The sequence below is a fragment of the Oncorhynchus mykiss genome, chromosome 19, assembly GCF_013265735.2.
Source record: "Oncorhynchus mykiss isolate Arlee chromosome 19, USDA_OmykA_1.1, whole genome shotgun sequence".
Lineage (NCBI taxonomy): Eukaryota > Metazoa > Chordata > Actinopteri > Salmoniformes > Salmonidae > Oncorhynchus > Oncorhynchus mykiss.
The window spans coordinates 11,143,492-11,170,131 of NC_048583.1; the positions used below are offsets into that span (position 1 = coordinate 11,143,492).

The 26,640-nt window shown below is 48.5% G+C and overlaps 1 protein-coding gene across 4 annotated transcripts in view; it reads right to left on the reverse strand.

The window, feature by feature from the left end:
- Nucleotides 1–26,640, reverse strand: part of LOC110497368 (zinc finger protein 827) — a 96,248-nt gene that overhangs the window by 27,613 nt on the left and 41,995 nt on the right. For all 4 annotated transcript variants that reach the window (XM_036954284.1, XM_036954283.1, XM_036954282.1 and 1 more), the window contains exon 5: nt 10,685–10,981. In XM_036954284.1, the coding sequence (XP_036810179.1) occupies nt 10,685–10,981 (297 nt within the window). The remainder of the gene's footprint in view (nt 1–10,684; nt 10,982–26,640) is intronic.

Sequence of the window (26,640 nt, forward strand, 5' to 3'; positions counted from 1 at the left end):
ACACATCAAAGTAGGGGGGTCTAAGTGGTATTTTTTTGTGTGAAATTGCATGGCCTTCACTTACCTATCTAGCACAATAAAACACACACACTACACACGCCACTGTATGTCCAGGGCTATGCCATTATGTTCTGGTGCCATAAAAAGATGAATCCTGTTCCTAAGTGTGTGTGTGTGTGTGTGTGTGTGTATCATCCCCTCTAGTGTAGGAGCAGTGGAACACAACACCAGTTCACCTCTAACAGCAAGTAGAGGGGTTGTGACCTGATAACTCCCACTACCTCTGTACTGTCGTGTAGAATCTCTCACTTGCACAGCTCTGACTGATCATATACAGTGGTTGTATGGTACCATACACTGTCATGATCTCAATGTACACAGGCAGGCTATGTATGGTCTAATGTAGGGCTCTCCAACCCTGTTCCTGGAGAGATACCTTCCTGTAGGTTAACTCCAACCCTGTTCCTGGAGAGCTACCCTCCTGTAGGTTAACTCCAACCCTGTTCCGGGAGAGATACCCTCCTGTAGGTTAACTCCAACCCTGTTCCTGGAGAGATACCCTCCTGTAGGTTTTCCCTCCAACCCTGTTCCGGGAGAGCTACCCTCCTGTAGGTTTTCCCTCCAACCCTGTTCCTGGAGAGATACCCTCCTGTAGGTTAACTCCAACCCTGTTCCGGGAGAGCTACCCTCCTGTAGGTTTTCCCTCCAACCCTGTTCCTGGAGGGCTATCGACCTGTAGGTTTTCCCTCCAACCCCAGTTGTAACTAACCTGATTGAGTTTATCAACCAGATATTTATTAGAATCAGGAGCGGTAGATTAGGGTTGGAGTGAAAACCTACAGGACGGTAGCTCTCCAGGAACAGGTTTGGAAAACCCTGGTCTAATGTCGATATCACGTTTACTTGATTTTGTCACATACCTTATCCGATCAATGTATGACAGGTAGGCTATACATAGTCCAATGTATATTATGTTGACATTGTGTGGATTGTGTTTAGGCTACATGATAATATATTCTGTATCTTTAGAGACAGCCATACGCTATCCAGTATACTGTAATCTTCTCTCTATATCAAAGTTATATTAACACACTGTACATATCACATTTTAATCGGACAAATACATGTCTGCTTTTACTTGACAATGCATTATTCATTTTTGAGACAGAGTGAAAATGACTGCGCTGCTGTTTCGCTGTTCACCTTTGACCTTCGTTGTCTGCTCCAATCAGAACATACAGCCAGTCTGACTGTGTGCGTGTACATAGGTGAGGAGAGGACTAGCAGTAAAGCCCTACAGCTAACAGCCAGACAGCCACACCATTACCGATTCAACACATGTAAAGCTACCGTATCATACCGCGAGGTATACCTTTGATGCATCGATAGAGGGGGAATACAGAGATGAGCTGGGAGAGACATGTAAAGCTACCGTATCATACTGCGAGGTATACCTTTGATGCATCGATAGAGGGGGAATACAGAGATGAGCTGGGAGAGACACATGGGTGCCGTCAGGGAGGAAGAGAGGAAAGTATTTAAAAAATGTAAAAAAGGAGAGTGCCAGGGAGAGGAACACCCTGAGGGTGAGAGAGAAGAAAGATGAGTGAGCGAGAGAAGGAGACGGATAAGAGGAGGAGTCATAAGATGACATCCTCCCTCCTCATCCCCTCGCTCTCCCTCTCTGGTTGACCTGCTCAGAAAGGGGTGAAGAGTTCAGCTGCTTCAAAGGGATGCAGTGGTGGAAGACAACATGTCAGCTGGGGAGCGAAACAGCAGCAGCAGCCTAGCCTGCAGCAGACAGAGACTGATCTTAGACCAGTTACCTCTTATTCAGCCAGAAGCGGGAGAGGTGATACTGCTGCTACATCTGTTCTCAGATCGGCTGGTACTGTAGCGTTCAATAATTCAGTACAATGATGATGCAACACGTGCACTGAGACTAACGGAGAGTGGTGTGTTTGTTAGAGAGAGAGGGAGGGTGGGGGGGTGGTTCAAAGACACAATAGTCCCCTAAGGGGAAGAGTGCCTAAAGATATCAGTGCCACTGTAAGACTAGATCTACCAGGGAGGGAGGAAATTAAGGAGAAAGGGAGGGAGGAGGGCACAGAGAGGGCACGGCCAGGGCACTGAGGCAGAGTGGAACAGGCTTAGCATCAGGATACATCAGTGCAGTGGTGATGAAATGAAACGGCAGGGTCATGTCCTCCCACCCACCACTTGGGCTACATTAACATGTATTCCTGCACTTCATAAATCCAATCAATTATTGTTATGCAGTACGTGTGGACAATTGATTGTCAGTGTACGGTTTAAACTATACTGAACAAAAATATAAAACGGAACATGCAACAATTTCAACTATTTTTACTGAGTTACAGTTCATTGAAGGAAATCAGTCCACTGAAATAAATTCATTAGGTCCTAATCGATGGATTTCACATGACTGGGCAGGGGCACAGCCATGGGTCGGCCTGGAAGGGCATAGGCCCACCCACTTGGGAGCTAGGCTCACTGACTGGGGAGCCAGGCAAAGCCTATCAGAATTTGTTTTTGTCCCCACAAAAGGGTTTTATTACAGACAGAAACACTTCTAAGTTGCACCAGCTGTCCGGGTGGCTGGTCGCACCTGTGTAATGATCATAATGTTTAATCAGCTTCTTGATATGCCACCTGTCAGGTGGATGGATTATCTTGGCAAAGGAGAAATACTCACTAACAGGGATGTAAACCAATTTGTGCACAACATTTGAGAGAAATAAGCTTTTTCTGCGTATGGAGCATTTCTGGAATGTTTTATTTCAGCGCATGAAACCAACATTATACATGTTGGGTTTATATTTTTGTTCAGTATGTACACACACACACACACACATGAAGTCGGAAGTTTACATACACGTAGGTTGGAGTCATTAAAACTCGTTTTTCAACCTCTCCACAAATTTCTTGTTAAGAAACTATAGTTTTGGCATGTCGGTTAGGACATCTACAGTCGTGGCCAAAAGTTTTGAGAATGATACAAATTTTAAATTTTCACAATATCTGCTGCCTCAGTGTCTTTAGATATTTTTGTCAGATGTTACTATGGAATACTGAAGTATAATTACAAGCATTTCATAAGTGTCAAAGGCTTTTATTGACAATCACATGAAGTTGATGCAAAGAATCAATATTTGCAGTGTTGACCCTTCTTTTTCAAGACTTCTGCAACCTGCCCTGGCATGCTTTCAATTAACTTCTGGGCCACATCCTGACTGATGGCAGCCCATTCTTGCATAATCATTGCTTGGAGTTTGTTAGAATTTGTGGGTTTTTCTTTGTCCACCTGTCTCTTGAGGATTGGCCACAAGTTCTCAATGGGATTAAGGTCTGGGGAGTTTCCTGGCCATGGACCCAAAATATCAATGTTTTGTTCCCCGAGCCACTTAGTTATCACTTTTGCCTTATGGCAAGGTGCTCCATCATGCTGGAAAAGGCATTGTTTGTCACCAAACTGTTCCTGGATCGGTTGGGAGAAGTTGCTCTCGGAGGATGTGTTGGTACCATTCTTTATTCATGGCTGTGTTCTTAGGCAAAATGGTGAGTGAGCCCACTCCCTTGGCTGAGAAGCAACCCCACACATGAATGGTCTCCGGATGCTTTACTGTTGGCATGACACAGGACTGATGGTAGCGCTCACCTTGTCTTCTCCGGACAAACTTTTTTCCGGATGCCCCAAACAATCGGAAAGGGGATTCATCAGAGAAAATGACTTTACCCCAGTCCTCAGCAGTCCAATCCCTGTACCTTTTGGAGAATATCAGTCTGTCCCTGATGTATTTCCTGGAGAGAAGTGGCTTCTTTGCTGCCCTTCTTGACAACAGGCCATCCTCCAAAAGTCTTTGCTTCACTGTGCGTGCAGATGCACTCACACCTGCCTGCTGCCATTCCTGATCAAGCTCTGTACTGGTGGTGCCTCGATCCCGCAGCTGAATCAACTTTAGGAGACGGTCCTGTCGCTTCCTGAACTTTCTTAGGCTCCCTGAAGCCTTCTTCACAACAATTGAACCACTCTCCTTGAAGTTCTTGATGATCCGATAAATGGCTGATTTAGGTGCAATCTTACTGGCAGCAATAGGGCCTGTGAAGCCCTTTTTGTGCAAAGCAATGATGACGGCACGTATTTCCTTGCATGTAACCATGGTTGACAGAGGAAGAACAATGATTCCAAGCACCACCCTCCCTTTGAAGCTTCAAGTCTGTTATTCGAACTCAATCAGCATGACAGAGTGATCTCCACCTTTGTCCTCGTCAACACTCACACCCGTGTTAACGAGAGAATCACTGACATGATGTCAGCTGGTCCTTTTATGGCAGGGCTGAAATGCAGTGGAAGTGTTTTTTGGGGATTCAGTTCATTTGCATGGCAAAGACGAACTTTGCAATTCATTGCAATTCATCAGATCATAACATTCTGGAGTATATGCAAATTACCATCATACAAACTGAGGCAGCAGACTTTGTGAAAATGTATATTTGTGTCATTCTCAAAACTTATAAGTAATTTTTCCAACAATTGTTTAGACAGATTCTTTCACTTATAATTCACTGTATCACAATTCCAGTGTGTCAGAAGTTTACATAAACTAAGTTGACTGTGCCTTTAAAACCTCTTTGGGCTAGGGGGCAGTATTTTCACGTCCGGATGAAAGGTGTGCCCAAAGTAAACTGCCTGCTACTCAGGCCCGGAAGCTAGGATATGCATATTATTAGTAGATTTGGATAGAAAATACTCTGAAGTTACTAAAACTGTTTGAATAATGTCTGTGAGTATAACAGAACTGATTTGGCAGGCGAAACCCCGAGCACAATCCATTCAGGGAAAACATTTTTTGAGCTCAATCTGTTTTCCATTAGTTTTCTATGGCAATCCCTTTTTAATAGAAATATGCTTGCAGTTCCTATGGCTTCCACTAGGCAACAGTCCTTAGAAATTGGTTGATGTTTTTCCTTTGAGAAATGAAGAAGTAGCCCTGTTATTTCCATGTGTCACTCCAGGTGCACTCTAATGTTTTGGTGCGCGCGACCTGGAACGTGCTTCACTTTGTTTTCGTCCAGTATTGAGCACAGTATTTCCCGTCTTAAATTTTATCAATTATTTACATTTTAGGACACATAAATTTGGATTAGGAACGTTGTTTGAAATGTTTGGACCAAGTTTGTTGGACGAGTTGGAACCGGTGTTATTCTGAATCAAACGTGCCAAATAAATTGACATTTTGGGGATATAAAGAAGCAATTTCTCGAACAAAAACACAATTTATGACGTTTATGAGACATTTTGCCAACAGAAGAAGATCTTCAAAGGTAAGGCATGAATTATATCGTTATTTCTGACTTTTGTGTAGCACCTGCCTGGTTGAAATCTGATTTTCATGTGTTGGTATGCTGGGCGCTGAACTCAGATAATTGCACGGTCTGCTTTCCCCGTAAAGCCTTTTTGAAATCTGAAAATGCGGCTCGATCAACAAGAAGTGAATCTTTAAACCGATGTATAACACTTGTATTCTTTATGAATTCTTATGAGTATTTCTGTTTTTGAATTTGGCGCGCTGCAATTTCACTGGGTGCTGTCAACTCGATCCCGCTAAAGGGATTGGCTCGGGAAGGGATCCATAAGAAGTTAAACAGCTTGGAAAATTCCCCAAAATTATGTCATGGCTTTAGAAGCTTCTGATAGGCTAATTGACATCATTTGAGTCAATTGGAGGTGTACCTGTGGATGTATTTCAAGGCCTACCTTCAAACTCAGTGCCTCTTTTGACATCATGCGAAAATCAAAAGAAACCAGCAAAGACTTCAGAAAAAAGACCTCCACCAGTCTGGTTCATCCTTGGGATCAATTTCCAAACGCCTGAAGGTACCACGTTCATCTGTACAAACAATAGCACGCAAGTATAAACACAAATGGGACCACGCAGCCGTCATAACGCTCAGGAAGGAGACGCGTTCTGTCTCCTAGAGATTAATGTACTTTGGTGCGAAAAGTGCAAATCAATCCCAGAACAACAGCAAAGGATCTTGTGAAGATGCTGGAGGAAACGGGTACAAAAGTATCTATATCCACAATAAAAACGAGTCCTATATCGACATAACCGGAAAGGCCGCTCAGCAAGGAAGACGCCACTGCTCCAAAACCGCCACAAAAATGCCAGACTACGGTTTGCAACTGCACATGGGGATAAAGATTGTACTTTTTGGACAAATGTCCTCTGGTCTGATGAAACAAAAATAGAACTGTTTGGTCATAATGACCATCGTTATGTTTGGAGGAAAAAGGGGGAGGAAGAACACCATCCCAACCATGAAGCACTGGGGTGGCAGCATCATGTTGTGGGGGTGCTTTGCTGCAGGAGGGACTGGTGCACTTCACAAAATAGATGGCATCATGAGAAACGAAAATTATGTGGATATATGGAAGCAACATCTCAAGACATCAGTCAGGAAGAAAAAGGTTGGTCGCAAATGGGTCTTCCAAATGGACAACGACCCAAAGCATACTTCCAAAGTTGTGGCAAAATGGCTTAAGGACAACAAAGTCAAGGTATTGGAATGGCCATCACAAGGCCCTGAAGTCAATCCTATAGACAATTTGTGGGCAGAACTGAAAAAGTGTGTGCGAGCAAGGAGGTCTACAAACCTGACTCAGTTACACCAGTTCTGTCAGGAGGAATGGGCCAAAATTCACCCAACTTATTGTGGGAAGCTTGTGGAAGGCTACCCGACACGTTTTGACCCAAGTTCAACAATTTAAAGGAAATGCAACCAAATACTAATTGAGTGTATTTAAACTTCTAACCCACTGGGAATGTGATGAAAGAAATAAAAGCTGAAATTAATCATTCTCTCTACTATTATTCTGACATTTCACATTCTTAAAATAAAGTGGTGATCCTAACTGACCTAAAACAGGGAATTTTTACTAGGATTAAATGTCAGGAATTGTGAAAAACTGAGTTTAAATGTATTTGGCTAAGGTGTATGTGAACATCCGACTTCAATTGTGTGTGTGTAAGATATATCACACACACACACACACACACACACACACACACACAAAAGCTATGGAATCATGTAGTAACCAAAAAAAGTGTTAAACAAATCTAAATATATTTTATATTTGAAATTCTTCAAAGTAGCCACCCTTTGCCTTGATGACAGCTTTGCACACTCTTGGCATTCTCTCATCAACTTAACCTGGAATGCCTTTCCCAGTGAACGTTACGCCCCTGCTTTTTCCTATTCTGGTCTGTATGTGTGTGAGAGTGTATCCTCTAGTCCAATCTCTTTCTCAAGCCGTCATCAGGTTCTACTACAGCCCACATCACTTTAACCACACGACCCCAACTGGGACGCCATGTCAGGCACACTTGTCTTAATTAGCAAGGGCGCTGAGGGTGACGAAAGATGAAACGGAGGGTGGTATATTGGGTCGGAAATAGGCTCACTGCTAGGAGACAGGTGTGACTTCACACCCATGGTGGGGGGTAGGGGGTAGATGGAACCAGGGACAGTGGGTGGCAGGGACATCATCACCCACACTTTGCCAGCCTGCCTGCCTGGGACAAAGGGTATCACTCAAGGCACTGTACCCCCCTCCTCCCAGTCCCCTGATGTCCTTCTGTACCCTCTATACCAGTACCCATCTGCTAACAGGCACTAGCAGGCGTTAGCCAGCAGCGCAGGGGACTGTTTAGCCCTACTGTAATTAGCCCCTAGACGCTAACCGTGCTAACAGCATGTTTTAAAACAGATGCGGGGGGTGGAGACAGGGCGCTACTGCCACCACCGTCATTTGATAAGGAGAGAGAGAGAAAGAGCGAAAAAGAGAGAAACAGAAGTGACCTAGTTAAAGCAGTGATGCAACACAGAGTACACAATGGCCAGTTTTGATGCCAGTCCTCCTTGCTCTCCTGATGGTTGCCTTGGTCAACTGAAAAGGAGCTAGTCCGGTCATTTAATTACATCTAGCCTATTCCATATTAGTGGGTTTAAGGAGGAGCCTCTCTGGTTACAATTCATTTAACCAGTCTATTGTAAGATCTCCAGTTTTTTTTTCAATCTGTGCTCAACCGCACCCATGTGACTTTCTTTCAGCCAACAAATCAAATCAAATCAAATTGTATTTGTCACATACACATGGTTAGCAGATGTTAATGCGAGTGTAGCGAAATGCTTGTGCTTCTAGTTCCGACAATGCAGTAATAACCAACAAGTAATCTAACTAACAATTCCAAAACTACTGTCTTGTACACAGTGTAAGGGGATAAAGAATATGTACATAAGGATATATGAATGAGTGATGGTACAGAGCAGCATAGGCAAGATACAGTAGATGGTATCGAGTACAGTATGTACAAATGAGATGAGTATGTAAACAAAGTGGCATAGTTTAAAGTGGCTAGTGATACATGTATTACATAAGGATACAGTCGATGATATAGAGTACAGTATATACGTATGCATATGAGATGAATAATGTAGGGTAAGTAACATTATATAAGGTAGCATTGTTTAAAGTGGCTAGTGATATATTTACATCATTTCCCATCAATTCCCATTATTAAAGTGGCTGGAGTTGAGTCAGTGGGACAGCGCAACAGCGTGCCTCCCTGCGCCGGAGTCGGCAAGGGGTCAGAGGTGACGGAGTAGACGTCCTTGAAACCTCGTGGCCGTGTGACGCAGATGACTCATACGGAGTTCACCTTCCCCCTGGCCTCTCCCTCCTCCTCACCCGTTCCTCTCTCTAACCTCAAGGCCGTCTGACTGAGGGGCCAGACTCACTGTCACAGCCATCACACCAGACAACCTTCTCTCCTACTCCCTCAGACGACCCCGCTGCTGTTGTCATGGCAATGGACGACGGCACTACTCGCTCTACTAAGCTCCAGGGGGGTGAGCACAATGAAAGATATTTGAAGTATTTAAAGCTAGAATCCTTAATTTGTCTCGGCGCATGCTGCTAAATTACAAAGGCTAACAGGCTAACTGGCCAATGTTAAACTACACTGACAGGCTAACGGCTTGCGCTCTGAATGCTAGCGGATGCTAAAGGAGGATGTGGTGGTGTGGTGAGCATGTCGGCCCAGAGGTGGGGAATGATGGTGAGGAAAAAAGAACAAAGGACAAGCAGCAGTAGTGGAGGAATCACTCAGAGACTTCCCACCTCCTCTCTGTTCAACTCTCTCTCTCACACTCACCATCTCTGTCGCGCACACACACACACAAACACACGTAATGTATAGTGCGTGTGTGGTGTATAGTGTAATGTAGTGTATAGTGTAGCAGCGCTCCCAGGCAGTGACTATGACTCACTGTAGACACAGGGCGACCCAGAGAGAACAGAACAATGGCAGCTGGTGTGTGAGGGTACAGGATGGGATGAGGGGCCATGGAGCGGAGAGATCACGGTACTGTTATCAACTGCTGTGGTACACTACACACCCCGCAGCAAAAACACACACACACACACGGTAACACCTACAGCACACACAACCTACAAGCTACACAGACACACACTTGACCACACTTTCAGCTGGAAATGAAATAAGCAGATAGGCTACACTTTCGTGATAACACACTGTAATTACGTGGCAGCGAATAACATGAAACATGCTAAATCTAGCACATGGTTCAGGACAGGGTGTTCTTTTCAGTCCTTCCATCCTTTCACTATCTCTGTCTCATATAGTCGAGGGTGAGAGGGGCCTCTCGTATGACATAACCCGTACTGCAGCAGAAATAACAGAGAACATGCTAAAACTAGAAGACGGTTTAGGACAGGGTGTTCTTTCTTCCCTCCGTCATCTCTGTTTTCATAGAGAGGGGCGAGGGTGAGAGGGGGGTCAGGTTTGAGGTTCACTGTAGCGCACCGTTGGAGATGGACCCAGCAGCCATCGATTGGTTTGTTTCGGACGGGGGACCGCAGGACGGGAAAAGGATATTGACTGAACATGAAAAATAATTGACCCTTTTGCCCATCTTCCACCCAAAAACTTGGGAGGAGGAGGAGGGAAAGAGAGAGAACAGAAACCGGGAGAGGGGGGGAAAAAAAAGAAAAATAGAAGGAAGTGGAGAGGAATACGCATGAGGGAGAGAAAGAGAACAGAGGTGTTGAGAGAGGACTGACCTGGATATTACCATGGGAGGACACAAATGCTTTGGTGCCAAAATAGAGAGCTTTGAGTCTCAATGTAAGAGATAAACATTTCACAGTACAATGGGTTTACCCATGTCATTACATGGCAGGGACCTGGGTCACCTTTGACCTCTCTACTGATTCATTCCTATTGGCTGATTTAAGGCACTAACTGTAACCATGTTGACCCAGTCACTACCCTTTCACTGCAATCTCCAGATCAACATGGGTGAATTATATACTCAGATGTGTGAGATCACTGAGTAGAGTTTTAAAATACTTGCACGCCTTGTCAGTACATAGGTCAAGTTAAGGTTTGTGGAGCTCATTTAAATTCAATCTCTACTTGCACTATCCTATATAGAGAAACATCAACTATGTTCTAATTATTTTTTATGATAAAATTGGCTGTGAATGTGTATTGTGCTGTCAATAAACATCACTTCTAACCCGGAACACACACACACCAAATACCCCCCCCCCCCAACCCACAGCCCATTACCTTACCTGATAGCTTCATCAGCAGCTCCGACGCCACCTTGAAGTTGATGTCCTGGCTGAGGAGACTGTTCTTGTTTCCCATGGGGCTTCCCTCCCGTCCCTTTAGTGTCCCCCTGTGGTCCCCACTGTCTGCTGTAACCTCTGCTGGCCCTGTGGCCCCCAGTGCCGCGCCCTGCTCCTGGTAGAAGGAGGAGTAGCTGGGCTGGCTCCGGGGGCTCCTCCGCACCTCTTCTTCCTCTGCCCGGGGTTCCTGCTTCAAATGGAAGGACTGTGGAGCCTTCAGGGCTTCCTTCTGGTTGGCCGCTATACAGAGAGAGAGGAGGGGGGAGGGTTAGAGAGACAGGGGGAGGGTTAGAGAGAGGGGAGGGGTTAGAGGATAGCGAGAAGGTTTGAGAGGAGGAAAAGGTGAGGAGAGGGGGAAGAGGACAAATGAAAGAGGAGAGAAAGGAAGAGATGGGAGGGAAAAGGGAGAGAGAGTAGAGCCAGATTGGTGAGAGAGGTGAGGGTCAAGAGGAATGAGAGGGACGACAAGGACAGAGAGAGGGTAGACAGAGGGTTGAGGAGGGTTGTGTGTGAGAGATCCTCAACTATTTGTGGAACGATACAGTGTGGACTTTGGCAGAAGAGCAGGGTTCAACAGGGGTTTTCTCCATGTGACAGTTGATCACATAAACCCAACAATAACATAACGCTGGTCACATGGCACAACACGTGGCCGTGTGTCTGCATTCTACTGTCTTCTTAGTGTGTACCTCAAACCACACAAAGTCACACACACACTGACCATTAACATGTGAGAGAGAGGGAGATTGAGGATGAGTAGGTTTTGTAAGCGGTCTGTTATTTAGAGAGAGAACTAAAAGTCCCTGGTCTGGACCATCAGTGAATCCTAGGATCCTGGAGCACAGTGGGCTAGCACAGATGGTAGGACCTAATGACTGACTCTCTCACTCTATCCAGGTCTGCAGGGCATCTCTAACCAAATCCACTCCTCTTCTCTCCATCTTTATTTCACACACACACACACACACACACACACACACACACACACACACACACACCAAAAAGGCATTGAGTTGAGTTAGGCTTGTTAATACACAGGTAATAATGAAACTAAATATTATCTGCAGAGTGTAGATACACTTAGGTGTGTGTGTGAAATATATATGTGTGTTTGTAGGGAAACTGGGTCACATCTAATCCCGCCTTAGATGAATAATTAATAATTAGACATGGAGCAACTTCTGATTGCCGCCAAGAAAACCCAGAGACCACGGTGCCTCAACGCTTTGTGGTGATGGTTCTCTTACTCTCTGTCTCTCACTGCTCTCTCTCTCACACACACTTGGGTCTGTTATCACTCTTGGGTCGACGGCTGTCCCGTTTCCTCCAGCCCCACTATAGATCCGCTCCCCTGCTCACCCCCCCTCACCTGCTCCTCACTCACCCTCTCCCGTCACACCTAACATCTCTGGACGACACAGGCCTGCCGCGGGGCCACCCCTCCTGCCCGTGTCATAAATCTGCGGCAGCTCCGGCCATCTGATTAATGATGATGCACGCCGGAGGGACAGAGGGGGACAGAGAGCTCAGGTAAGGGAGGACAGAAGCCATACTGGCAGAACCTCCCAGTGGGTGGACCTAAACTGCCCATGCTGTGCCACTGGGCTGTGCTGGTGGAGGCTGGTAGGGGGGGCGTGAGGCCTAGTGGGAGGCCTGCGAATGGGGGACAGTGACTTTCACGTCAAGGGGTTAGGGGTTGCGGCAGCACCACCAGCTGGAAATGTCACACAGTCAGATGTCAGCGGGCAGGCTCGATGGTGGAGTGTGTGTGAGTCGGATGTCAGTGGGCAGGCTAAGTATAACCTGGTCAGCACCTGGAAGGACGTCCTCTAATTAGGAGTGTGTTCAGGCCGTGTTGGATCAGACAGGGACAGCACGCTTCACTGTGGCCCTGGCAAGGCCTACACACACACAAACTCTATTACAGACGACTTGCGCGAGCGCGCGCGCGCACACACCCCGCCAACGGTACTCCACCGGAACAAAAACAACCCTCAAGACGCAGTGGACACGGTGCTTACAAACACGAAGTCACTCCACTACAATGACCTTTTTGGGCCCTATAAATAGCATCGTATTTAAACTCTCCCAATCTGAGTTACGGAAATCACTCAATTATTTAGTACCCTAATGTGACGTTTTTTTATTTCTCCAGTCGGGAACTCAAGTAACACAAAACACACAAGTGTACCATATCTATTCCACTTACCAGATGCTTTTCCCCTGCAGGAATCTAACCAATGACGCTGACATTGCTAGAGCCACGCTCTTACCAACTGAGCCACACAGGACTGCTGCTGCTACTACTACTGATGCTGCTACTACTGATGCTGCTACTACTACTGATGCTGCTGCTACTATGACTGATGCTGCTACTATGACTGATGCTGCTACTACTACTGATGCTGCTGCTACTACTGATGCTGCTGCTACTACGACTGATGCTGCTACTATGACTGATGCTGCTACTATGACTGATGCTGCTACTATGACTGATGCTGCTACTATGACTGATGCTGCTACTACTACTACTGCTGCTGCTATGACTACGACTGATGCTGCTACTACTACTTTTGCTGCTGCTACAACTGCGACTGCTGATGCTGCTACAACTACTACTCCTATTACCACTACTGATGCTGCTACAACTACTACTGATGCTGATACTACTAGCTGCCGCTACAATGACTACTGCCGCCTCTACAACGACCACTACTGCCGCCTCTACAACGACCACTACTGCCGCCTCTACAACGACCACTACTGCCGCCTCTACAACGACCACTACTGCCGCCTCTACAACGACCACTACTGCCGCCTCTACAACGACCACTGCTGCTGCCGCTACGACTACTGCCGCTACTACTGCTGCTGCCGCTACGACTACTGCTGCTGCCGCTACGACTACAGCTGCCGCTACGACTACTGCTGCCGCTACGACTACTGCTGCCGCTACTACAACTGCTGCTACTACTACAACTGCTGCTACTACTACAACTGCTGCTACTACTACAACTGCTGCTACTACTACGACTGCTGCTACTACTACGACTGCTGCTACTACTACAACTGCTGCTACTACTACAACTGCTGCTACTACTACAACTGCTGCTACTACTACAACTGCTGCTACTACTACAACTGCTGCTACGACTACTGCTGCTGCCGCTACGACTACTGCTGCTGCTAATACGACTACTGCTGCCGCTACGACTACTGCTGCTGCTAATACGACTACTGCTGCCGCTACGACTACTGCTGCTGCTAATACGACTACTGCTGCCGCTACGACTACTGCTGCTGCTAATACGACTACTGCTGCTGCCGCTACGACTACTGCTGCTGCTGCTGCCGCTACGACTACTGCTGCTGCTAATACGACTACTGCTGCCGCTACGACTACTGCTGCTGCTAATACGACTACTGCTGCCGCTACGACTACTGCTGCTGCTAATACGACTACTGCTGCTGCCGCTACGACTACTGCTGCTGCTAATACGACTACTGCTGCTGCCGCTACGACTACTGCTGCCACTAATACAACTACTGCTGCCGCTAATACAACTACTGCTGCTGCCGCTACGACTACTGCTGCTGCCGCTACGACTACTGCTGCTGCCGCTACGACTACTGCTGCCGCTACGACTACTGCTGCCGCTACGACTACTGCTGCCGCTACGACTACTGCTGCTGCCGCTACGACTACTGCTGCTGCCGCTACGACTACTGCTGCTGCCGCTACTACTGCTGCTGCCGCTACGACTACTGCTGCTGCCGCTACGACTACAGCTGCCGCTACGACTACTGCTGCCGCTACGACTACTGCTGCCGCTACTACAACTGCTGCTACTACTACAACTGCTGCTACTACTACAACTGCTGCTACTACTACAACTGCTGCTACTACTACGACTGCTGCTACTACTACGACTGCTGCTACTACTACAACTGCTGCTACTACTACAACTGCTGCTACTACTACAACTGCTGCTACTACTACAACTGCTGCTACGACTACTGCTGCTGCCGCTACGACTACTGCTGCTGCTAATACGACTACTGCTGCCGCTACGACTACTGCTGCTGCTAATACGACTACTGCTGCCGCTACGACTACTGCTGCTGCTAATACGACTACTGCTGCCGCTACGACTACTGCTGCTGCTAATACGACTACTGCTGCTGCCGCTACGACTACTGCTGCTGCTGCTGCCGCTACGACTACTGCTGCTGCTAATACGACTACTGCTGCCGCTACGACTACTGCTGCTGCTAATACGACTACTGCTGCCGCTACGACTACTGCTGCTGCTAATACGACTACTGCTGCTGCCGCTACGACTACTGCTGCTGCTAATACGACTACTGCTGCTGCCGCTACGACTACTGCTGCCACTAATACAACTACTGCTGCCGCTAATACAACTACTGCTGCTGCCGCTACGACTACTGCTGCTGCCGCTACGACTACTGCTGCTGCCGCTACGACTACTGCTGCCGCTACGACTACTGCTGCCGCTACGACTACTGCTGCCGCTACGACTACTGCTGCTGCCGCTACGACTACTGCTGCCGCTACGACTACTGCTGCCGCTACGACTACTGCTGCCGCTACGACTGCTGCTGCCGCTACGACTACTGCTGCTGCCGCTACGACTACTGCTGCTGCCGCTACGACTACTGCTGCCGCTACGACTACTGCTGCCGCTACGACTACAGCTGCTGCCGCTGCTACGACTACTGCTGCTGCTAATACGACTACTGCTGCCGCTACGACTACTGCTGCCGCTACGACTACTGCTGCCGCTACGACTACAGCTGCTGCCGCTGCTACGACTACAGCTGCTGCCGCTGCTACGACTACTGCTGCTGCTAATACGACTACTGCTGCTGCCGCTACGACTACTGCTGCCGCTACGACTACTGCTGCTGCCGCTACGACTACTGCTGCCGCTACGACTGCTGCTGCCGCTACGACTACTGCTGCTGCCGCTACGACTACTGCTGCTGCCGCTACGACTACTGCTGCCGCTACGACTACTGCTGCCGCTACGACTACTGCTGCCACTACGACTACTGCTGCCGCTACGACTACTGCTGCTGCTAATACGACTGCTGCTGCCGCTACGACTACTGCTGCTGCCGCTACGACTACTGCTGCTGCAACTACTGCTGCTGCCGCTACGACTACTGCTGCTGCTAATACGACTACTGCTGCTGCCGCTACGACTACTGCTGCTGCTAATACGACTACTGCTGCTGCCGCTACGCCTACTGCTGCTGCTAATACGACTACTGCTGCTGCCGCTACGACTACTGCTGCTGCCGCTACGACTACTGCTGCTGCTAATACGACTACTGCTGCTGCCGCTACGACTACTGCTGCTGCTAATACGACTACTGCTGCTGCCGCTACGACTACTGCTGCTGCTAATACGACTACTGCTGCTGCTAATACGACTACTGCTGCTGCCGCTACGACTACTGCTGCTGCTAATACGACTACTGCTGCCGCTACGACTACAGCTGCCGCTACGACTACAGCTGCTGCCGCTACGACTACTGCTGCTGCTAATACGACTGCTGCTGCCGCTACGACTACTGCTGCCGCTACGACTACTGCTGCCGCTACGACTACTGCTGCTACTACGACTACTGCTGCTGCCGCTATGACTACTGCTGCTGCTAATACGACTACTGCTGCCGCTACGACTACAGCTGCTGCCGATACGACTACTGCTGCTACTACGACTACTGCTGCTGCCGCTACGACTACTGCTGCCGCTACGACTACTGCTGCCACTACGACTACTGCTGCTGCCGCTACGACTACTGCTGCCGCTACGACTACTACTGCTGCCGCTACGACTACAGCTGCCGCTACGACTACAGCTGCTGCCGCTGCTACGACTACTGCTGCTGCTAATACGACTACTGCTGCTAATACGACTACTGCTGCTAATACGACTACTGCTGCTAATACGACTACTGCTGCTGCTAATACGACTACTGCTGCCGCTACGACTACTGGTGCCGCTACGACTACTGCTGCTACTACTACTGCTGCTGCTGCTAATACGACTACTGCTGCTACTACTACTACTGCTGCTGCCGCTACGACTACTGCCGCTACGACTACTGCTGCTGCCGCTACGACTACTGCTGCTGCTAATACGACTACTGCTGCCGCTACGACTACTGGTGCCGCTACGACTACTGGTGCCGCTACGACAACTGCTGCTACTACAATGACTACTACTGCTGCCACAATGACTACGACAACTGCTGCCACTACAACAACTGCTGCCGCTACTACGACTGCTGCTACTACGACGACTGCTGCTACTACTACAACTGCTGCTACTACTACAACTGCTGCTACTACTACTGCCACTACGACTACTGCTGCCACTATGACTACTGCTGCTACGACTATGTCTACTGCTGCTACGACTATGACTACTGCTGCTACGACTATGACTACTGCTGCTACGACTATGTCTACTGCTGCTACGACTATGACTACTGCTGCTACGACTATGACTACTGCTGCTACGACTATGACTACTGCTGCTACGACTATGACTACTGCTGCTACGACTATGACTACTGCTGCTACGACTATGACTACTGCTGCTACGACTATGACTACTGCTGCTACGACTATGACTACTGCTGCTACGACTATAACAACTGCAACTACTAGTACTACTACAACTGCTGCTACGACTATGACTACTGCTGCTACTACTGCTGCTGCTACTACGACTACTGCTGCTGCTACTACAACAACTGCTGCAACTATTACTACTACTACTACTACTACTACTACTACTACAACTGCTGCAACTACTACTACTGCAACTACTACAACAACTGCTGCAACTATTATTACTACTACTACTACTACTACAACTGCTGCAACTACTACTACAACTGCTGCTGCTACTACTACTACAACTACTACTACTACTACTACTACTACTGCTGCTGCTACTACTGCTGCTGCTACTACAACTGCTGCTACTACAACTACAACTGCTGCTGCTACTACAACTACTGCTACTGCTACTACAACTACTGCTACTACTACTACTACTACTACTACTACTACTACTACTACTACAACTGCTGCTACTACTACTACTACTGCTGCTGCTACTACTGCTGCTACTACTACTGCTAATACGACTACTGCTGCCGCTACGACTACTGCTGCTGCTAATACGACTACTGCTGCTGCCGCTACGACTACTGCTGCTGCTGCTGCCGCTACGACTACTGCTGCTGCTAATACGACTACTGCTGCCGCTACGACTACTGCTGCTGCTAATACGACTACTGCTGCCGCTACGACTACTGCTGCTGCTAATACGACTACTGCTGCTGCCGCTACGACTACTGCTGCTGCTAATACGACTACTGCTGCTGCCGCTACGACTACTGCTGCCGCTAATACAACTACTGCTGCCGCTACGACTACTGCTGCTGCCGCTACGACTACTGCTGCTGCCGCTACGACTACTGCTGCTGCTGCTGCCGCTACGACTACTGCTGCCGCTACGACTACTGCTGCCGCTACGACTACTGCTGCTGCCGCTACGACTACTGCTGCCGCTACGACTACAGCTGCTGCCGCTGCTACGACTACTGCTGCTGCTAATACGACTACTGCTGCTAATACGACTACTGCTGCTAATACGACTACTGCTGCTAATACGACTACTGCTGCTGCTAATACGACTACTGCTGCCGCTACGACTACTGGTGCCGCTACGACTACTGCTGCTACTACTACTGCTGCTGCTGCTAATACGACTACTGCTGCTACTACTACTACTGCTGCTGCCGCTACGACTACTGCCGCTACGACTACTGCTGCTGCCGCTACGACTACTGCTGCTGCTAATACGACTACTGCTGCCGCTACGACTACTGGTGCCGCTACGACTACTGGTGCCGCTACGACAACTGCTGCTACTACAATGACTACTACTGCTGCCACAATGACTACGACAACTGCTGCCACTACAACAACTGCTGCCGCTACTACGACTGCTGCTACTACGACGACTGCTGCTACTACTACAACTGCTGCTACTACTACAACTGCTGCTACTACTACTGCCACTACGACTACTGCTGCCACTATGACTACTGCTGCTACGACTATGTCTACTGCTGCTACGACTATGACTACTGCTGCTACGACTATGACTACTGCTGCTACGACTATGTCTACTGCTGCTACGACTATGACTACTGCTGCTACGACTATGACTACTGCTGCTACGACTATGACTACTGCTGCTACGACTATGACTACTGCTGCTACGACTATGACTACTGCTGCTACGACTATGACTACTGCTGCTACGACTATGACTACTGCTGCTACGACTATGACTACTGCTGCTACGACTATAACAACTGCAACTACTAGTACTACTACAACTGCTGCTACGACTATGACTACTGCTGCTACTACTGCTGCTGCTACTACGACTACTGCTGCTGCTACTACAACAACTGCTGCAACTATTACTACTACTACTACTACTACTACTACTACTACAACTGCTGCAACTACTACTACTGCAACTACTACAACAACTGCTGCAACTATTATTACTACTACTACTACTACTACTACAACTGCTGCAACTACTACTACAACTGCTGCTGCTACTACTACTACAACTACTACTACTACTACTACTACTGCTGCTGCTACTACTGCTGCTGCTACTACAACTGCTGCTACTACAACTACAACTGCTGCTGCTACTACAACTACTGCTACTGCTACTACAACTACTGCTACTACTACTACTACTACTACTACTACTACTACTACTACTACAACTGCTGCTACTACTACTACTACTGCTGCTGCTACTACTGCTGCTACTACTACTGCTAATACGACTACTGCTGCCGCTACGACTACTGCTGCTGCTAATACGACTACTGCTGCTGCCGCTACGACTACTGCTGCTGCTGCTGCCGCTACGACTACTGCTGCTGCTAATACGACTACTGCTGCCGCTACGACTACTGCTGCTGCTAATACGACTACTGCTGCCGCTACGACTACTGCTGCTGCTAATACGACTACTGCTGCTGCCGCTACGACTACTGCTGCTGCTAATACGACTACTGCTGCTGCCGCTACGACTACTGCTGCCGCTAATACAACTACTGCTGCCGCTACGACTACTGCTGCTGCCGCTACGACTACTGCTGCTGCCGCTACGACTACTGCTGCTGCTGCTGCCGCTACGACTACTGCTGCCGCTACGACTACTGCTGCCGCTACGACTACTGCTGCTGCCGCTACGACTACTGCTGCCGCTACGACTACTGCTGCCGCTACGACTACTGCTGCTGCCGCTACGACTACTGCTGCTGCCGCTACGACTACTGCTGCTGCCGCTACGACTACTGCTGCCGCTACGACTACTGCTGCCGCTACGACTACAGCTGCTGCCGCTGCTACGACTACTGCTGCTGCTAATACGACTACTGCTGCCGCTACGACTACTGCTGCCGCTACGACTACTGCTGCCGCTACGACTACAGCTGCTGCCGCTGCTACGACTACTGCTGCTGCTAATACGACTACTGCTGCTGCCGCTACGACTACTGCTGCCGCTACGACTACTGCTGCTGCCGCTACGACTACTGCTGCCGCTACGACTGCTGCTGCCGCTACGACTACTGCTGCTGCCGCTACGACTACTGCTGCTGCCGCTACGACTACTGCTGCCGCTACGACTACTGCTGCCGCTACGACTACTGCTGCCGCTACGACTACTGCTGCCGCTACGACTACTGCTGCTGCTAATACGACTGCTGCTGCCGCTACGACTACTGCTGCTGCCGCTACGACTACTGCTGCTGCCGCTACAACTACTGCTGCTGCAACTACTGCTGCTGCCGCTACGACTACTGCTGCTGCTAATACGACTACTGCTGCTGCCGCTACGACTACTGCTGCTGCTAATACGACTACTGCTGCTGCCGCTACGCCTACTGCTGCTGCTAATACGACTACTGCTGCTGCCGCTACGACTACTGCTGCTGCCGCTACGACTACTGCTGCTGCCGCTACGACTACTGCTGCTGCTAATACGACTACTGCTGCTGCCGCTACGACTACTGCTGCTGCTAATACGACTACTGCTGCTGCCGCTACGACTACTGCTGCTGCTAATACGACTACTGCTGCTGCTAATACGACTACTGCTGCTGCCGCTACGACTACTGCTGCTGCTAATACGACTACTGCTGCCGCTACGACTACAGCTGCCGCTACGACTACAGCTGCTGCCGCTACGACTACTGCTGCTGCTAATACGACTACTGCTGCTACTACGACTACTGCTGCTGCCGCTACGACTACTGCTGCCGCTACGACTACTGCTGCTGCTACGACTACTGCTGCTACTACGACTACTGCTGCTGCCGCTATGACTACTGCTGCTGCTAATACGACTACTGCTGCCGCTACGACTACAGCTGCTGCCGCTACGACTACTGCTGCTGCTAATACGACTACTGCTGCTACTACGACTACTGCTGCTGCCGCTACGACTACTGCTGCCGCTACGACTACTGCTGCTACTACGACTACTGCTGCTGCCGCTACGACTACTGCTGCCGCTACGACTACTACTGCTGCCGCTACGACTACAGCTGCCGCTACGACTACAGCTGCTGCCGCTGCTACGACTACTGCTGCTGCTAATACGACTACTGCTGCTAATACGACTACTGCTGCTAATACGACTACTGCTGCTGCTAATACGACTACTGCTGCCGCTACGACTACTGGTGCCGCTACGACTACTGCTGCTACTACTACTGCTGCTGCTGCTAATACGACTACTGCTGCTACTACTACTACTGCTGCTGCCGCTACGACTACTGCTGCCGCTACGACTACTGGTGCCGCTACGACTACTGCTGCTACTACTACTGCTGCTGCTGCTAATACGACTACTGCTGCTACTACTACTACTACTGCTGCTGCTAATACGACTACTGCTGCCGCTACGACTACTGCTGCCGCTACGACTACTGCTGCCGCTACGACTACAGCTGCTGCCGCTGCTACGACTACTGCTGCTGCTAATACGACTACTGCTGCTGCCGCTACGACTACTGCTGCCGCTACGACTACTGCTGCTGCCGCTACGACTACTGCTGCCGCTACGACTACTGCTGCTGCCGCTACGACTACTGCTGCTGCCGCTACGACTACTGCTGCTGCCGCTACGACTACTGCTGCCGCTACGACTACTGCTGCCGCTACGACTACTGCTGCCGCTACGACTACTGCTGCCGCTACGACTACTGCTGCCGCTACGACTACTGCTGCTGCTAATACGACTGCTGCTGCCGCTACGACTACTGCTGCTGCCGCTACGACTACTGCTGCTGCCGCTACGACTACTGCTGCTGCAACTACTGCTGCTGCCGCTACGACTACTGCTGCTGCTAATACGACTACTGCTGCTGCCGCTACGACTACTGCTGCTGCTAATACGACTACTGCTGCTGCCGCTACGCCTACTGCTGCTGCTAATACGACTACTGCTGCTGCCGCTACGACTACTGCTGCTGCCGCTACGACTACTGCTGCTGCCGCTACGACTACTGCTGCTGCTAATACGACTACTGCTGCTGCCGCTACGACTACTGCTGCTGCTAATACGACTACTGCTGCTGCCGCTACGACTACTGCTGCTGCTAATACGACTACTGCTGCTGCTAATACGACTACTGCTGCTGCCGCTACGACTACTGCTGCTGCTAATACGACTACTGCTGCCGCTACGACTACAGCTGCCGCTACGACTACAGCTGCTGCCGCTACGACTACTGCTGCTGCTAATACGACTACTGCTGCTACTACGACTACTGCTGCTGCCGCTACGACTACTGCTGCCGCTACGACTACTGCTGCTGCTACGACTACTGCTGCTACTACGACTACTGCTGCTGCTAATACGACTACTGCTGCCGCTACGACTACAGCTGCTGCCGCTACGACTACTGCTGCTGCTAATACGACTACTGCTGCTACTACGACTACTGCTGCTGCCGCTACGACTACTGCTGCCGCTACGACTACTGCTGCTACTACGACTACTGCTGCTGCCGCTACGACTACTGCTGCCGCTGCTACGACTACTGCTGCCGCTACGACTACTACTGCTGCCGCTACGACTACAGCTGCCGCTACGACTACAGCTGCTGCCGCTGCTACGACTACTGCTGCTGCTAATACGACTACTGCTGCTAATACGACTACTGCTGCTAATACGACTACTGCTGCTGCTAATACGACTACTGCTGCCGCTACGACTACTGGTGCCGCTACGACTACTGCTGCTACTACTACTGCTGCTGCTGCTAATACGACTACTGCTGCTACTACTACTACTGCTGCTGCCGCTACGACTACTGCCGCTACGACTACTGCTGCTGCCGCTACGACTACTGCTGCTGCTAATACGACTACTGCTGCCGCTACGACTACTGGTGCCGCTACGACTACTGGTGCCGCTACGACAACTGCTGCTACTACAATGACTACTACTGCTGCCACAATGACTACGACAACTGCTGCCACTACAACAACTGCTGCCGCTACTACGACTGCTGCTACTACGACGACTGCTGCTACTACTACAACTGCTGCTACTACTACAACTGCTGCTACTACTACTGCCACTACGACTACTGCTGCCACTATGACTACTGCTGCTACGACTATGTCTACTGCTGCTACGACTATGACTACTGCTGCTACGACTATGTCTACTGCTGCTACGACTATGACTACTGCTGCTACGACTATGACTACTGCTGCTACGACTATGACTACTGCTGCTACGACTATGACTACTGCTGCTACGACTATGACTACTGCTGCTACGACTATGACTACTGCTGCTACGACTATGACTACTGCTGCTACGACTATAACAACTGCAACTACTAGTACTACTACAACTGCTGCTACGACTATGACTACTGCTGCTACTACTGCTGCTGCTACTACGACTACTGCTGCTGCTACTACAACAACTGCTGCAACTATTACTACTACTACTACTACTACTACTACTACTACTACAACGGCTGCAACTACTACTACTGCAACTACTACAACAACTGCTGCAACTATTACTACTACTACTACTACTACAACTGCTGCAACTACTACTACAACTGCTGCTGCTACTACTACTACAACTACTACTACTACTACTACTACTGCTGCTACTACTGCTGCTACTACTGCTGCTGCTACTACAACTGCTGCTACTACAACTACAACTGCTGCTGCTACTACAACTACTGCTACTGCTACTACAACTACTGCTACTACTACTACTACTACTACTGCTGCTACTACTACTACTACTGCTACTACTACTACTACTACTGCTACTGCTGCTGCTACTACAACTGCTGCTGCTACTACAACTACTGCAGCTGCTACTACTACAACTGCTACTACTACTACTACTGCTACTACTACTACTACTGCTGCTACTACAACTGCTGCTGCTACTACAACTACTACGACTACTACAACTGCTGCAACTACTACTACAACTGCTGCTGCTACTACAACTACTACTACTACTACAACTACTACTACTACTACTACTACAACAACTGCTGCAACTACTACTACTACAACTACTACTACTACTACTACAACTACTGCTGCTACTACTACTACTACTACAACTGCTGCAACTACTACAACAACTGCTACAACTACTACTACAACTGCTACTACTACTACTACTACTACTACAACTGCTGCAACTACTACTACTACAACTATTACTACTACTACAACTGCTACTACTACTACTACAACTGCTGCAACTACTACAACAACTGCTACAACTACTACTACAACTGCTACTACTACAACTGCTGCAACTACTACTACAACTATTACTACTACTACAACTGCTACTACTACTACTACTACTACTACAACTGCTACTACTACTACAACTACTACAACTGCTGCAACTACTACAACTGCTGCAACTACTACAACAACTACTACAACTGCTACTACTACTACTACTACAACTGCTGCAACAACTACTACAACTGCTGCTGCTACTACTACTACTACAACTGCTGCAACTACTACAACTGCTGCAACTACTACAACTGCTGCAACTACTACTACAACTGCTGCAACTACTACTACAACTGCTACTACTACAACTATTACTACTACTACAACAGCTGCAACTACTACAACAACTACTGCAACTACTACTACAACTATTACTACAACTGCTGCAACTACTACTACAACTGCTGCAACAACTACTACAACTGCTGCAACTACTACTACAACTGCTGCAACAACTACTACAACTGCTGCAACTACTACTACAACTGCTGCAACTACTACTACAACTGCTGCAACTACTACTACAACTGCTGCAACAACTACTACAACTGCTGCAACTACTACTACAACTGCTGCAACTACTACTACAACTGCTGCAACTACTACTACAACTGCTACAACTATTACAACTGCTGCAACTACTACAACAACTACTGCAACTACTACTACAACTATTACTACAACTGCTGCTGCTACTACTACTACAACTACTGCTGCTACTACTACTACTACAACTGCTGCTGCTACTACTACTACAACTACTGCTGCTACTACTACTGCTGCTGCTACTACTACAACTACTGCTGCTACTACTACTACAACTGCTGCTGCTGCTACTACTACTACTACAACTACTGCTGCTGCTACTACTACAACTACTGCTACTACTACAACTACTGCTGCTACTACTACTACTGCTGCTGCTACTACTACTACTGCTGCTGCTGCTACTACTACTACTGCTACTACTATGACTGCTGCTGCTACTACTACTACTGCTACTACTATGACTGCTGCTGCTACTACTACTACTACTGCTACTACGACTGCTGCTATTACTACTGCTACTACTATTACTACTGTGACTGCTGCTACTACTACTACTACTACGACTGCTGCTGCTACTACTACTGCTGCTATTACTACTGCTACTATTACTACTGCTACGACTGCTGCTATTACTACTGCTACTACTACTACTACTACTACTACTACTACTACTACTACTACTACTACTGCTACTACTGCTACTACTACTACTGCTACTACTACTACTACTACTACTACTATTATTACTATGACTGCTGCTATTACTACTGTTACTATGACTACTGCTACGGCTGCTGCTACTACTACTACTACTACGACTGCTGCTGCTGCTACTACGACTGCTGCTGCTGCTACTACGACTGCTACTACTGCTGCTACTACGACTGCTACTACTGCTGCTACTACGGCTGCTACTACTGCTGCAACTACTACTACAACTGCTGCAACTACTACTACAACTGCTGCAACTACTACTACAACTGCTACAACTATTACAACTGCTGCAACTACTACAACAACTACTGCAACTACTACTACAACTATTACTACAACTGCTGCTGCTACTACTACTACAACTACTGCTGCTACTACTACTACAACTGCTGCTGCTACTACTACTACAACTACTGCTGCTACTACTACAACTACTGCTGCTGCTACTACTACAACTACTGCTGCTACTACAACTGCTGCTGCTGCTACTACTACTACAACTACTGCTGCTGCTACTACTACAACTACTGCTACTACTACAACTACTGCTACTACTACAACTACTGCTGCTACTACTACTACTGCTGCTGCTACTACTACTACTGCTGCTGCTGCTACTACTACTACTGCTACTACTATGACTGCTGCTGCTACTACTACTACTGCTACTACT